This window comes from Gopherus evgoodei, chromosome 6 (assembly GCF_007399415.2).
Source record: "Gopherus evgoodei ecotype Sinaloan lineage chromosome 6, rGopEvg1_v1.p, whole genome shotgun sequence".
Classification (NCBI taxonomy): domain Eukaryota; kingdom Metazoa; phylum Chordata; order Testudines; family Testudinidae; genus Gopherus; species Gopherus evgoodei.
The window spans coordinates 64,193,070-64,209,981 of NC_044327.1; the positions used below are offsets into that span (position 1 = coordinate 64,193,070).

General features: G+C 37.6%; 1 protein-coding gene across 3 annotated transcripts in view; it reads right to left on the reverse strand.

The window, feature by feature from the left end:
- Nucleotides 1-203: 203 nt before the first annotated feature.
- Nucleotides 204-16,912, reverse strand: part of KCNN2 (potassium calcium-activated channel subfamily N member 2) — a 189,246-nt gene continuing 172,537 nt past the window's right edge. The window contains exons 7-11 of one of the 3 annotated variants that reach the window (XM_030567051.1): nt 11,386-11,496; nt 8,721-8,848; nt 5,891-5,899; nt 3,076-3,145; nt 204-787 (exon numbers count right to left, since the gene is read on the reverse strand). In XM_030567051.1, coding sequence (XP_030422911.1) covers nt 503-787; nt 3,076-3,145; nt 5,891-5,899; nt 8,721-8,848; nt 11,386-11,496 — 603 coding nt within the window. In that variant the 3' untranslated portion in view covers nt 204-502. The remainder of the gene's footprint in view (nt 788-3,075; nt 3,146-5,890; nt 5,900-8,720; nt 8,849-11,385; nt 11,497-16,912) is intronic. The other 2 variants (XM_030567053.1, XM_030567054.1) reach the window with 2 other exon arrangements.

The window sequence follows — 16,912 nt, forward strand, 5'->3', positions numbered from 1 at the left end:
GTGATTATACATACGCAAAATTAATTGTTTTTTTCTCCCCTGTGGGCTGAGTTTAGAAAATCAGTGTTCACATGTGAAGGTTAATTCCGCTTAAACTTTGTCCTTCTTTGGTTAGAATCATCTTCTGTATTTGGCCTTAAAATAATGCTTAATAAATATTTAAGAATGTTGAAGCCAAAATGACCAAGCAGTATGTGCAGAAATTAACCTTTTTATTATATTATATACTGTAATAGTAAAGTTTGAAGTGCATGAATAAAAAGTTAGTGAAATTACAGGAGGAATAATCTATATAGCAATAATAGGTGCATTCACTGTGCATCTGACAGGAAAAAAAAAAGTTCTCACTCATTTTGGCCTAAAACTTTGTGTTCAGGTTTCCAGGATTCTGACATCAGAACCAAGATAACACTGATTAGAATCATAGGGCTTTACAATAAAAGCTAAAATATCGACCATATGATGGCAAAAAGTCTTTATTTTGTGGTTAACGTATTCTCTTCTAGCTACTCTCTGACGAAGTCGGTGGTGCTGTGGAGGAGGATCTCCGTCTCGACAAAGATCGTGATCTCTCAGCACTGTAGGCAACATGTTTGTCATAATTTTGTATCTGAGCTTCAAGAAAATCCCTCTGTTGTTGGCTGATTGTCTGGCTAATCAGTCCTGGGAGAGCTTGAATGCTACCAATTAAGGTTTCCAGTTTAGTTTCCAGAGTAACAATCCTCTTCTCAAAATCTTCACTTCTTTCATTTAAGTCAGAAATCAGGTCGTACATGATGTTTTGAGTCTGAAAGGAGAGGATGCAAGCAGAGCTTTAGATCTGGTTTGCAAACATTTCAGTATGAAGTATTTATTCCAGTAGGGTTTTGTTTTTGTTTTTTTCCCTGCCCTTTAAAGTTGGTATTGAAAGAAAAGGTCAGCATGAGTGGAGGGCTGATGATACTACAACAAGCACCTGTCTCATGAAGTAATTTTACTCAGGGCTTCAGTACAAATCCCTCCTTGGTGCAACATTCAATGAAGTTAACATTCATTCCTTAGTGAAGCTGTTTTAATTTCAAACTGTTGATGAATTGGGTAAAACAGAAGACCTTTCCGAAGTACAGAGATTTAGAAATGTGCTATCTTAATATTGGATTTATTGAACAAATGGAGGAAGTCCAAAGGTTCCACTGTATATGGGATAAATTCTGGAGTTTTTATCCTTTTCTATATTTGTGCTAAATGGATCTTCATAGTTCTAAGCAGTATGTTCTTCCCTTGATCAGCACATGAAGCTCTCACTGGTGTTAAGGGATCTCCTTATGCTGAACCAAAGAGAAAAATATACTTTAAAGGTACAACCATCCCTCCCCCCAGAAAACAAAAATGTAAGTGATAATAGAAGTGATTTGGTAAAACGAAGTGCTTTGAAAATAACCACATGCTCTATCATAAATATGAAGCACAGAATTTTATTTTCACTGCTACAAATGACGGGTCTACACTGGGACTTGTTGAATCAATGATCCTTACACTATAAAATAGAGTTTAATTTATTTTCAGAGTTCACTAGCTTTACAAATAAGCAGAAGGGATATCCCTTGAAGATTTGAATTTAAAAGTATATTCATATTTGCATGATTGTATTGCTAAATCTCTTTATGAAAGAATATTCTTTTTCATTAATAATTTTCTGTCATTTTGATTACTGTACTGTATTTTTCTCATAATACTGGAATGCTGTGTATGAAACAGAGATAAGAGTTAAGGTGGTTTATCTATGTCCACAAGAGGGATGAGTTCAGTTACGACTTGGGTATAAACACTTAAAGTGATCTGAAAATGACAACCAGATCCTTTATTGCCTTGCAAGCAAATTTACTGAAGTGTAGTTACGTTTACAGTACACAGAAAGGGAATGAACAGATAACTGAATAAGTGTCAGGTGAAAGGCAGTGACGAATCAGCCCAACATCCATATTCTTTTTTCACTGCATGGTGTTTCAAGGGTGTTGGCATAACTCTTGAGGGAAAGCGACTATATATACCTCTCATGAGCAGATCTGTTGTCTTTATTAGTTGACATAAATAGGAAGTGCTTGAATTGCATCCACAGTAGTTTTTATTTTATTTTTAGTTCAGGAAAGTCAGGGAATTTTGCAATACAAAAGTGGGATGCATACAGAAGGATTCAGGCTGTTCATAAAGGCAAGCACTGAACCAATGTGGATTCAAAGCATCTGGGACAGACGTCTGAGATATTTATTTAAAATATATACACTTCTCGCTTAGTGACATATGAAGTTCAGATCGAGCAGCTGCTATATACACACATGTGGATGTGAAAGCTTGTACATTTCGGCCTCAGTCCTATAAATCTGATTATTATTCCCTACAGAAAGCACATAATATAATAGTACTTTGCACCTGAATCACACCTTTCATCTGAAGATCTCAAAGGGTTTTAAGAAGTTTAAATAATCAAGCTTCATAGCACACTACCAAAATAGGTAAGTATTGTCCCTATTTTACAAATATGGACCAGAAACACAGATGTAATGTAACTTGCCCAAGGTCACACTAGCAGTGCTGGACATGAACCCAGACCAGAAACACAGATGTAATGTAACTTGCCCAAGGTCACACTAGCAGTGCTGGACATGAACCCAGAACTCCTGAGTGCAAGTCCCTTGCTGGAACCAGGAGGCTATGCTCCCTCTCACATAATATGGAAATATAGGGAACAATTTACTCTTTCACATATATAGCATCACACAAACTTGGCCCATTCCTGAAAGAGGCTAAACATCGTATCAGGCTCCTTGTTATGTGCATTATACAAGAGTTTTGCCTTTTTTCTGAAGTATCAAGTATTTGCCACTTCAGACAGGATGATACTGGCTTTAACAAAATTTACCACAGCAGATAAGACAATTGGCCTATTTTCCTATAATGACAGACTGAGGAAGAATGTATATGTGTACCTGTGAACTACAGTGAAGAGATGAGCTTTTTAGCCTAACTATTCATTTTGAGAAGATAAATATTAATTTACAAAAGAACAAATGAAATGTTTGGTAATTGCCTACTAACCTTTGCCAGGTCCACCAAAGTGTTTGCTTGATCGTTCAGTTTCCTTTGCTCCATTTTTACACTTCGTAATCTAAAAAGGTGGAATTTGAGGTCAGATATGTTTTTTTTCCATCTTAGGTCTTCTAAGGAGCATGCATATAACTTACAAGAACAAATAACTGCATGGACAATGCCTTGAGTACTTTGTGTAAGTCAGATCTGGTTATGTGTCTGGTACAATGAGAAGCATGCTTCCTCAACACCGCAAAAAAGAAAGAGCAAGAAAATGTGATGTCCTCAAGACTATTGTTTGTCATGGTTAAAGTTGAATTCAAAAAGGGAGGTAAAGGTTTATTCATACTGTATGAAAGAAAGCCAAAACATTCCTTAAAGCCTCAGTATCATGACAAGTAGATATAGGAAGAGAAACAAAACAAGTCAGATTTCATCAATAATGTTATAACAGTCAAGAATCTTCCTATACCTACATGATTAGATACAGATATTAGCCCTGTTCAGTCTGAAATGGATTGGGTTAGAAGGTGTTTGAACCTGATGAAAATACAGTGATAAGTGAGTTTCTTTTAATTGAAAAAAAAAACTTTTATCTGACCAGCAGCTAAATAGCCAGAATACTTGTCACTATATTAATTTTATTGTCCTCCTGAATTTAACTTGCAACTTACCTCTAAATAACAATACATTTCAAAATATATATCAAACATATTTTTCAAAATTGTGCTGTTAATATGTCAGCATGAAAATGCACTGCTTAAACTACAGCATTGTAAAAACTCCTGTATTTTTTCCTCTGGATGCTTGAGCAATTGCATTAAGTTAATTACAGTTAGGCACATACATCGAGAGAGGGAATGCAAGCTTTCAGTTTCTCACACTGTACTAGGAAAAAGATAAGTATGCTTTGTTAAAAGGCCTGTATTTCCAACAAGGCCTATACAAATGGACAATTTTAATCAACGATTTTGTGAACTCAAAAACAGTGAGAAGGAAAAAAAAACCCTCATTCATTTGATAACATTAATTATATTACCAAGCTTTATTGCAAATGGCAAACTGATCAAACACACCAACTGACATAAATGGTTTTGGTGTTTTTTTTGGTGACAGAATGGATCATTTTATAATCTTTTACTCAAAATACAAGATTTGTTTTGTATCACAAATATAAATTTCAGTATATAAGAGTTAAAACACCTCTAACTTTTGATTTCTCGTATAAAAAAAGTTAGGAGCCTGAATCTCTTCTCACTTATATTGGTTATACCCTGGTTTAATGCCACTGACTTCAGTGCTCCTGGGTTACACCAGCATAAGTGAAAGGAGAATTAGGCCTAAAGCCAGGAGTATTTCAGTTTTACAGGTAGAGAATCAAAACTCTAAGGGCAAAATTCTACCGTCAGTGAGATTTTTGTGATTCATTCCATTACTGAGCAGATCTCTCCATGTGATCAAGGCTACAAAACTTCTCCACATTCTTCTCTGTCACAAACTCAGGTTTCCAGATTAAGCTATGGGAGTGGTTTGCAGATGTACTCATCCACAATAGGTTTATGAGAATTTAACCATTTAAGTGTGAATTGTTTGCTAAGGTGTTTCATTTTAGCTGACAAGCAGAAATTCGGCTACTAACCACATCAAGGGTCCTAATGGATATTCTTAAAAAACATTGTTTTTAAAAAAAGTCACACCATATGATACAAATGGAGAAATATCATGCACTGTAACTAACATGCTAGACATGTATGCATAATTAGCGAATAGATTCCTGTTCAGTGGCAGTTCTTATTTTTTGGAAATTTCAACAGAATGAACTCAGGAAAGTGACTCCAGTTGCCATTAAAATACTATGAAACAGAGAGGAGCTGGAAGAATTATTGTGTCTCCAGTCAGAATTTTTATATAACCAAAATACTTCAGGAATTTTCCAAAATCCACAAGAAGCTATCAAATGAAGTTTGTATTTGGATCTTTACATTAAGCAATTAATTTGTAGAAACATACTGACTTCCAACTTCATACTTGAAAGAAAGCTGTGAAGAGTAAAATATCCCACTGAAGGTGTGTAATAATTTCTGTTCCTGAGGTAGGAATCAATTGTTTTCAGAAGACTGACATTCAGTCAATGTGCTGGCTAGCTTCCCCTTTTGGGGCAAACCTAAAGCTTCATCACCTGAAATCTTCTGAAACACTGTTGGTGCACAGAGCTGTAGCTAAGCCCTTTTGGAATATGGAAAACTCCTGAAGGAGGAGTTAAACATTACATTCCAGAACAGACTCACTCAAGATACTTTTCAGAGATAAGGATGTACAGATTTGACTGTAGAATTATACCCTTAGTATTTTGTTGTGAATTTATTCAAACAATTGAAAAGATACATACAGATTTTATTTTCTAGCTTCTTAAAACACTATATATTGTGGACAATCCAATTGCCAATTCTTTACACTTCAGCACACTGGACTAATCTATGTGCTGACTAAAAGCCCATGTAATTCTATGGATAATGGAACAGCAGAAATACCAGCTGACAAAATTTGGCCTAGGGCCTGCAAAGGTACAGCTATTACATATAGATCATTCTTTAGCTGCAACAGCCAGATTAAAAGGAAGTTGGCAGATTTTATTTTTTTCTTAAAATATGGATATTCCAATTCCTTCCTTATGAACTTCACTTATCACAGCAAAGATCATGATTTTGGATCACATTTTCACAGCAGCAATCAGACCATTAAATTCACAAATAAAGAATCCATTTGTTGCATGCAGACAGTGGTAAATTCTGCAAATTTTAAAGGAACAGCTCATACAACTTACTTCCGAGCTCTATTTTCATTTTGTTGAAATAAAAAGACAAAACAAAAGAAAACAATCTGTAAAATATACTAGAACAAACCAACATAGAGGGGTGTGCATAGGCACACAGTGGGTTCAATTCAGCAGGTCCCATGGTTTCACCATTGACTTCTACGGATCAGCAACAGCCATGGGTTAAACCTGATTTGTTTGCACAATAATGATGGGATTTGCAATAGTGTTACACATCATTAAGCCTTCCATTTCTTTCCCATTTTCCGTTATGCCTGCCTGTGACCCATGGATCTTCCTTATCCGTATAGAATATAACATTTATTAATTACGTCTAGTCGTTCCTGTGATTCTCCACCCCCTCACCCCATTTAATTTACATGAGGAAAAAGCACAATGAGTTGCTGAAGGCAGAGCCAGAAACAATAATTCCATGGATTTTGTAGTTTTAAGGGACAGAAAGGATCATTTACTCTGACCTCTTGTATAACACAGGCCATAGACCTTCAACCATTGATTCCTGCAACTAGTCCAATAATTTCTGGTAGAACAAGAGAATAATGTGTTTTAAAAAATTAAAAACTAACCCAGAATAAAGATGGATAAGGGACATATTGCCATGAACCAAAAGAGATGTAAACCGAAACCAAAACATTTCATTGTGCCCAGGTACTCTAACTAGAAGGGGGGGGGGGGAAGCAGCATTCTGGAGCTGTACTCCCAACAGATTATCATTGCATGCACAGAGGATTATCATTGCATCTTTTGCTAAAATACAATATATAATGCAAAGTACTCTTCTGAATCAGAAGCAAAGTGCTGCAGGGCAAAGGAAAACTCATTAGCATGAGCTCTCAGAGCCCTGAACTGGCATAACTAGAAAAAATGACCACTGCAGTCCAACTGAACTGACTGCTAATAGTTAAGGAAGATGCAGAACAAATATCTGCACCCTTGTGCATCTCTTTTGGGTTCTGAATGGTGTGTAAAGCTGCAGATTGAGCCAGATGGGCTTTTTATTTTAAATTCATTTTTGCATACACACACACACAAAATAAATGACAAGATTAAAATGAAGAAATATCCTATGTGGTCAAAGGACGAATGTAAAATGGTGCAAAGGATGACAATGCTGAGTAAATACATTTCAGAACACATTCTTAACCTACCAATCCTAATCTTTTGTGGGCTTTTTGCATAAAAGTAATTCTACTATAAGGGTTTACAACAGTTCTACATTAAAATTTGCAACTTTGCTAAAATGAACCAACATGCAGTGTTTGTACAGTACTTGAAAATGCACTGTACAAACATTAACTAATATGCAGTGAAGGAAATATTATCCCCAATTTATATATGAGAAAATTAAGGGCCAGATTATGCTCCCAGTCTCTATATCCACACAGGAAGAGAAATTTCCTCCTGCAGATCTCCCATCTCCTGAGCCATGAGAGTGAATATATGTGAGCCGGCCTACACCATCCCTTCCTGTGGCTTGGACCACACATGCGGGCAGAGGTTGGAGGGCTTGGGGTGGGGAGTGAGTATGGAATGTGCACAAGCCCACATCAACCTGCATTTAGAATTTATTAAAAAAGCCAGTACACCCAGAGGCTGAGTTAACTTTTCCATACTATGTTGTTGAAGCTCAGCTCATGGCAGGTACCAAAGGCTTCAATTAACTGGGTTGCCATGCAGCTGGAAGGGTCCGCAGGAGGTCCCAGAGCAGGTGTGAAAGTGCCAGACCTCCTAGCAACCCCCTGGAATCTGCATTTTTGGGGGACAGAAGTCCTTTCATTCCATGTAGCTCAGGGAACTATCTGCTAACATGCTCTATCTGTGGGTTGAGGAATGCTACTCCCCATGCACTATGTGTCTTTACTTTGAAGCCCAGAAGTTACTGATGTGAGAAGTCTAGTTGGGAGGAGTCTTGGTCCTCCCTCCATCCTCCTGGCTGTGGATCTGCTTTATGACAAACACTTACTGTGAATTTTAGACCAAATTTATAATGTAGCAGAGTTTCATGGGCTGTATTATGATGATTCAGCTTACTACCACGACTGGGCCCAGCAGAAAATCTGGTTCAATCTCTGTCTTTATCACTCCTGTTTCGCAGACTGGTTTTATCCCCTGGTGGAGATCAGGACAGGCTGGGGGCTGATCTAAATTATGCTGGTAAAAACTCATAAGGGGCCATCTGGGGTTTGCCAGATTACAGCATGCTCTGGCCATGCTACGTCCCTGCCTAGATGCCAGGGGTGTGTGTAAGAGTCAGCTATGCCAATTACACCCAGTGACAACTCCCACATACCAAGGAAATTCCCAGCTGAGGATGGACAATTACATTTTTGTCCCTTTGAGCTGCTGGAGCAGCTCTAAGGGCCAGAGAATCTGGTCCATTATCTTTTCATTAAAAATTAGTTGCAGTAATAGCCTCTATTTTACAGGGATTAGATTATTCTGACATGAAATGATTAAAATATTTGCTTTAAATGAAACTGACATACTTGCCACGTTTCTGTTTTCTACAGTGATAAAAGGAGGCAACTGCTCTTCAGCCAATTCATACAATAGTAACAACAAACTACTGGTAATAACATAACATAAAAATCTCTCATGCTAATTTATGAAGCATGATAGAAAATTACAGGAAAATGTTTTTACAAAAATTCAGATCATAGTTATGCACTGCTGGCCCAGTTTCTTTTGTGAATAAACACTACTCTAAAATCTTATTTTGCATTATTCTAAGAGAAAGAGAAAATTCAGAACCCAGAGCAAAGTTCTGGGTGAGGACAGATAAGTCTGGACAGAAAAACCAAACCAAAATAGTACTTACTGATGAATAGCTTGCAAGAATTTGCGTTGATGTTTCCTTACTTTTGCATGGTCTATCTTTTTAACCAGCTTTGTATTTTTATAAATTAACCATGTTTCCCTGAGTACATTGGCAGCTGCATTTTTCACCTGTTTAATAAAAGAAAACACCAGGCTCACAAAAATAGCATTAATGTCTCTTTGAATTTTCTCTGGTGTACACTGTTTTTCAGAAGCACTCATGGTCCTAGCTATCTGTGGAGTGGGGGTGCTGTATGAAACTACAGCAGTGACGCAGGAAATGCGATGACATGACCAGAGACAATGAGGCCTATATAATAAATCTATGCTTCTTCTAAAAGTGATATTTGTAACAGCTCCCTCTGTGGCTGAGAAACACATCTGTTTCTGATGGGAACTTGACCCATTTGGTGCTCTCAGTATGTGTAAATTATATTAAACAGACATTAAAACGTTACATGTCTAGTATTTAACTGGATAGACTGTACAGGACCAAAAATGGATTTCTCTATTACAAGTTTGTTTCTTCTGGTCACTTCCTTCTTGTAAGATTTCTCCCTCTCACTTCTAATAGTGATTTAAGAGTCTTTTCCTCTGTGATAAACTCAAGAGATGCTCAAATAAGTGTTTGTTTTTCTTTGTTCTGGTTTTCACATTTTTGTCTCTCAACTTCGAGATAAGCATATTGTCAAAACCTTCTAGCTGTGTTTCCTGTATATGATTCATGTCTGCTTTGTATTTTTCTAAAATGAGGGTCTCTATAAATGATATTCACAACATAAAATGTAAAGATACCTTCAATTCTCCTATGCCCTCTGATGTCCCCAGTATGGTACTGACAATACTTATACAAATATTGACAAAGCATTTCAATATATTGATGACTAATGTTAATTGATAAGATACTTCCTATGGTAAATATAGAGTATTCAATTGTAGCTCTTATCTCTCTCCTTATCCCTCTCTATCTATGCCTCTATCATATCTACCATTGCAGTATTCAAGCTAAATCACAGTATACAGAAGGGAGCAATGCAGACCTGCAACTGGGTCCTGCAACTAGCAGGAGCTCCCAGAGACAACGGTCCCAATCATGTACTGCTGTAGTCAATGGAAGTTTTGCCACTGATGTCAGTGGAAGCAGAATCAGGCTCACTGGACCTCACTCAAGGACTGAAGTCCTTGCTCTCTCCTTAGCTTTGGACACCGTCAGTTTGTGATGTATGGCAAAATCCAAGTCTTGTGTTTTGTGATCTAACAAATATTCAGAAACAGGAATATTCCTTTCCTTTGTATTATCTGAGTGACTGAGGTTACTGCACAAGTGTGCGCTGAGTCTAACTTAAATATTACGCTGAGCTGATGTTTAGATTTATTTGGAGAGAGAGCAAGAGAGAGAGACTGGGTTTAAAGAGAGGTGAGTGAAATGCTAAATTCACAAGAGCTAGAAAATGTGCATGAATCCATTTTACTGCCCAGATTTTCAAGTGTCGTTACAGATATTAAAGAGTCAAAGCAGATGAGGTAATATCTTTTATTGGACCAACTTCTGTTGGTGAAAGCTTGTCTCTTTCCCCAAAGAAGTTGGTCCAATAAAAGATATTACTTCACCCACCTTGTTTCACATTGGGAGGGAGGGGAGGAGAGAGGGAGAGCTTTATCTGCCTATTACTCACGTTCATGGCTGGCAAGGTTCAGTTTCTTAATACCTATGTGACTACCACCACCTTCTTCCTAATCTGCCAGGTTGTTTTTCCTGCTTTTGGGTCTGACTGAGCAGACTTTTCTCACATAAATAATCCCCCTGAAGTGAATGAGACTAATCAAATGGGAAAGCATAAACTCTATTATTTGTTCCCTTTATATAAACATATTTTCCCTGGATTGTAGATTTTCATTGTCTTCTTAGCTGTGATGCTTATATTTTATGAAATAGTTATTTTTAAATCAATTAATTAAAAACATTTTTCTTATTGAATTTTAGTTTCTATCTATGAAATATCTTTAATGGGTGTATGAGATTGCTACATTATTGCAAGTGGCTGATTGAATAACCCTATGTGTTCAGTAAATGAAGCAATAGCAGACTTGACAAAAAAAAAATCACTTGTGAATATTTTTAATCCTGTTTTTCAAGATGTTCTCACATGTAAGGAAACTCCTCTCGTTCTTTTACAAAGAACAGTTTTCCTACTTGTGTATGTTTGAATTTCAATCTATGTAACTCTTTAAATTCATATAATCTAATAGAACGACAATAATTACCTATATGCTATAGTTTTTTCCTCTCATATGCTGCACAAAACTCAATCTAGTTTAATATATAATAAACTTGTCTTTCAGAATAATATTCTGTTCTTTGCTGGTTACCTCAGTTACCTTCCAGCTTTGGTCTAGTTTCAATATGTCCCGCTGGAAGAGAATCTTCAAATCTACTGTCATTGTACCAAATCCTCATTAGGAGTGAGAACCTGCAACTTCCATTGAAGTCAATGGAAGTTCAGGTGCTCAGTACTCCCAGAAGGCACCCAGCACCTTGCAGAAGAAGGCCCATAGAGAAGTACAAGAAAGAAAATTGTATTTTTTTTCCCAATGAGTGTCAGAAATACATTAAACAACATTCCTTTTTCAGTGGGGGAATATAAAGATCTGCAGGTATAACTTACTCTTTTAGTTAGCTGGGTATCCATCATGAAATTATGCACATGTTTTTCAGCTTTGGTAAGTTCTAACTTCCTTGCAACCACAGCTACCACCAGCGCAGTGCACCCTGCACCCTGAAAACAACAATAAAACAAACCCCAGGGAGTTACTACTGTGTGTTTCAAAAGCATTTTTTAAAGACGTTTTGCCTTCACTGAAAAAAATGAAAGGCATCAGATGAATCACCATGCCTAATAAATGTGATGAATATAGTACAGCTATTTTAGTTCAGGGTTATATAAAGAGTCTGTTACCATAGACTGGTAAACTGTCAAGGCATCATCAATTGCTTACTGAAGAGCATCATTTTAAAATCCTGCTTTTTTTCCTCTAGGATTTAAAAAAAGAATTGGCTATTAGAACAAATTCAGTTTCTAATGTCTGAACAAGGGCAGCCAGATACAACGTTTAAAATTTAGACTACATCCATAAATGAATCCAGAAAGGCCTGTTCATAGTCATGGCATCTGCAATTGCTAAAGGAAGTAAGATTGAATTAGTATCTAGCACAATAAAAGCAGACTCTCTTTTAAGGCTCTCTCTAAAGTCTAAAGATAAAGTTACCTTAAATCTAGTTGTCACTTATATATACTTCCATGCAGAGCTGGTCAAAATTTGTTGTGCAAAATCTTTTTTTACTAATACAGATTTGTATTGACAGTTTGTGAATTTTGGTTGAATTCACTGAATTGTTGTGGCTGAACAATAGAAATAAAAAATTTCCCCACTTTTTCAAATGACCAAAACCTCTCGGGTCAGCCCAAATGGTTTTTATGGTCAATTTTTTGGTTTGGATACCGAAACAAAAACAAAAGTTATTTGAACAGCTCTATTTCCATGTTCTCTTCTGACAAACAGAATTGATCTTTTTCTACAAATTATGCTCAGTTGACTTTACTACTTTGAATAACACACGTGTCTTGCAGAAGCAGCTTTGTAACTAACACCTTTGTAACAACTGGAGTTGTTTTGTGCTAAGTATATGTATGTTTGTAACTATAAATACTGTTCCAAGTACAGCCTGGAATAAGCAGAAACAAATCCCATGGAAGAGAAATATAGTGGAGTAGATTATGTGCCAAGAGAGTAGAAGCATGTTGTAACAGGTAAAACAACTAACAGGAGGCTGTAATATAAAGCAGTCCCCAACTACAAATTAACCCACCAATTCCCAAATCAGCTCTGTTGTAATACACCTGCCAACTTCTACAGACAGCCCCTTTATCCCCAGTATTTTTCTGATATATATACACTGAGTTACACTATGTCCAGCCGTCAATGAAGCTGTATCAGTGCAACTCCTAGTACAGACAGGCAAAGTCTCTCTTTGCATCTTGAAGTTTACCCCGGTTTCACTCCTGTGCTTGCCTCCACTTTCCTCATTCTAAATTCTTCTGTTTCCCTCACTCTCTCATCCTTCCCTTCAAAACAATCTATTCCGCTACCTCCAATAAATATGGAGATTTCTCTAATTAATTTGCTCCCTATAAGTTCTCCTCACTTAATTTATTTGTCCCTACACAAAGACCCCACAATTCACCTGACTCCCTCAGTGAATTCATCTGCCTCCTTCTCCCCATATACTGAGACACACCGAATAAATTCATTTGCTTCCCCACTGCACACACACCATTTAACTTGTCTTGGATCCCTCCCAAACACAGACCCCCTCCAGTGAACTCATCTGCTCACCACCAACACATGCAGCCCTGATCTCCCCCAGTTAGTTCCACTCTATCTGAACCTCCATGCCAATTTCACCCCTCAAATAAGTGTCTTCCCAGATGTTGCAGTTGCAGCTCCCGTTCTGATTCTCTCTTTAAGCTGCTGCTTCTTCTTCAGAAGCTCTGCTCCCTCACTCCTATTCTAGCACTGGATGAAATCAAGGAAAGGGAAGCTGGAGTCTCTCATGCCCTCGAGGCATGTGGGAGCCAGGAGGAAGTGTTTTCACTTCTTCCAAATCCCAGCCCAGCAGGGGAGCATTGCTGAGAGCAGGTGCTATTTATACCAGTGCTAGGGGTGTGTGTAGTTTACATACTGCACATACCACCAGAAGTGTAGACGTAGCCTTATACACTGCACACACACATTTTCTGACCAATCTCCCCCTAGCATGTAAATTAATCAACCCTTAGCCTCACCTTTGAATCTGGGTGAAGTTGCACAGGGTGAGGGCAGTGGGAGTGCACAGGGAGTCAGTGCAGAATCTGAGCAAGGTCTTTTAGCCAGCAATGGAAATCCATTGGTTTGAGGATCACCAGGTTCTCTTAAAAATACAGCCCTGAAATCTAAACTGTCAAATGTATCAAAAAGAGGCTATAATCATAGAATATCAGGGGTGGAAGGGACCTCAGAAGGTCATCTAGTCCACCCCCCCCTGCTCAAAGCAGGACCAATACCCAGATTTTTGCGCCAGATCCCTAAATGACCCCCTCAAGGATTAAGCTCACAACCCTGGGTTTAGCAGGCCAATGTTCAAACCACTAAGCTATCCCTCCCCACTGACGATTACTAGAAAGTCATTGGTGGTAAACTCTGCTTAAGCGCAGGAATGCTATTATTTAGTCCCAATCACACCTCTGTACCATCTTTCATCAACATTTCTTGAAACACTTCCCAAATATTAATTACTTGAGTCTGAGACCATCCTTCTGAAATAGAAATATACAAAGAATAGTTCACCTGCCACTGGCATGATGGAATGAAGCAGCTGTTTAAATGGCAAATCATACTCTAGAACCAAAAGGTAAATAAGAATACTGTATCCAATTGAAATTAAGGGAATATAGGTAAACAAAATGCAATTACCTGAACTGGAATGATTATCGTCTGAAAGACTGTGCCTGTAGCAGCTCCATACTGCCACCAACATGCTAGGGAAATGCCTTATATTGGCCTACGGGACAGAATGCTCTCTCTTGAATCATCAAAATTGCTTCATGAAGCATCAAAGTGTTTGTTGGAGGGCTCTCATGCAAATACTAATTCACACTGGCTCTGTTCGGCTAGTGAAATATGACAGGATCACATCATGATGGTATGCGTGAAAATGTGCACTTTTTACCTTTGTTCAAAGGAGGAAAGGTAGAATATTACTTGGGGATTTCTTCTTTGCGCTACCATGGAAAAAAACAAATGATGTTTATTTCTTTAATAATAAATAGTTTACAGAGATAGCACATTAATTTAAATTGGGATTTTAACGTTTTATCATTATTATAAATACACTGAATTATTATCATACTTTGCACTTCCAGAGGGCCTTTCATTTGAACTAAGATGTGGTATTCACATTTTAAAGATCAAGAAAGTGAGGCATAGATAATTTGTACTGTTATGTTAAAGGATGGCATAATGTCGCATAATCACACCCTCCCCATTTTTTCCATAATTAACATTGCACAAAAAAAACAATAATATTTTCCGTTAGAATTATATCTGCTGGGTAAAAGCACAATTCCAGTTGCAAGAAAGTCTTATTTTAAGATGACAGACTAAAAAAGCTGAAAAATGTATTTCAGTTATTGTACTTTGAATATTATGCAGGACTCAGTCAAACAAATTAAATCACTGCTTCAAGCTCTAGCTCTCTCTTCTTGGGAATCGTATTTCCCCAAAAACAAAACAAATGGGGAAATGCACACAGCTTTTGGAATGTCGAAGCAGTAATATATTCTATATGGAGTTTACAGAGTTTGGTTCATTCTTGCCTGTTAGATTACATTTTATTTTAAATTGCATATTCTGTGTTGCTAAACATCAAGTTTTTAAGAACACAATGGGAATTCCAGTTATCATTCACAAACCAAGTTGAAAGGACAAATACAGAACAAAAGCAGTATATTGTTAGTACAGTTAAAAGGTAACTTTCAGATGTACTCTTGAATGCTACCATGGTCGTCAGCCATCCTGATCTATCTTTAGAACAGAATCTGCCAACCAGGTTTTTATTTTTTACAAGAATTAGAGAGCACCCTCATAAACTAAGTGTGCCAATTTTTCAAGACAGCTAATAATTGTGTGTACAGTTTTACAGTGTGCATAACACTTCCTTTGTCCAATGCAAACAGAATTCACATACTCATCCCATATAGAAATTTACCTGATTTGCACATGCAAAGTATTAAATAATTGCAAAATCACTGGCACAAATTTAGAGGCAGCCTTTTAAAATGTGGCTTTCATGCTAATTTTTATAACTGATATTCCATAAAATCTCATTTAAATTTTTTAATAAGATCTCCTGCATTATTCTTCTAACAGCACCACTAATTCTTAAGACACTATATTTAGTAAAATGCTGGTATTCTAGGTGATGGTATATTTTAAATGAAAGCATGTAAGTCCCTGTGTTAAGTAAAGTAGATTTAAGTATTTTAAACAATAACGTATATAGTAAAATAATTTTGTAAATTACATAAAATTTAATTATGTGATTTTATTCAGTCTTCCCAGTACAGTTCACAAACACCTTAAGTAGAAGTCCACCTGCCTTAGGAAACAGTTTTCTTTCCTCAGCCTCTTGCTAAGTGGTTCCTTAATACAGGTTTCTCTGTAAATTATTTGTTTTATTTCATAATAAATATTCACAAAACAGAACAGAATAAATATGAGCAGATATGCAGTTAAATATTCTCACGTAAGTGTTCTAGGAACTCAGAAGTTGCAGGGCAAAATTGTAAGCAACACATCTATTTTATTTAATGAAAGTGGATAGCAAAATTAGGAGCATGATGTTTGTTTTTCAGGAGCACTGTAAATTATGCATTAGATGGATTTCCAGCAAACTACACACTAAAATGATGACCTGCCTAGATTATTCTATTCTCCAAAAGCATCAACAGATCTGTTTGGCCTATCTGCTGACACAAGCAGGGCTGCCCAGAGGATTCAGGGGGCCTGGGGCAAAGCAATGGAGCTGCGGCGCTTTTACTCACCCGGCGGCGGTCCAGATCTTCGGCGGCATTTTGGAAGCGGGGGCAGGGGGCCTTCAGTCGCTCTGCGTCTTCGGCAGCCCTGAAGGACACCCTGCCGACGAAGACCTGGAGTGACAGAAGGGCCCCCGTCGCCGAAATGCTGGCTGAAGACCTGGACCGCTGCCAGGCCAGGGCCCCTGCGGGGCCCGGTGCCTGGGGCGAATTGCCCCACTTGCCCCCCCTCTGGTCAGCCCTGGACACAAGTGCAGATTTCACCCCATTTCATTTCACCCCATTTCATTGACTTTAAGGGGACCAGGAGTTTTCCCAGGTTCTGGTCAACACCTATTTTTCATGGTCAGAAACTGGGAGAGTTATAGTACATGTACTAACAACATGTTTACATCATTAAGTGAATTCTATGAATACCAATGTATTACAAATTCTCAGACCTTCAGTCATGCAGAGTGACAAATGTTGGAATGGATCTGACTGCATGATAGCTCTCACATCCTTTCTTAAAACTCTATGACGTCAATAGAGCACACATTAGAGAGCAGCTCATTTCTGAAGC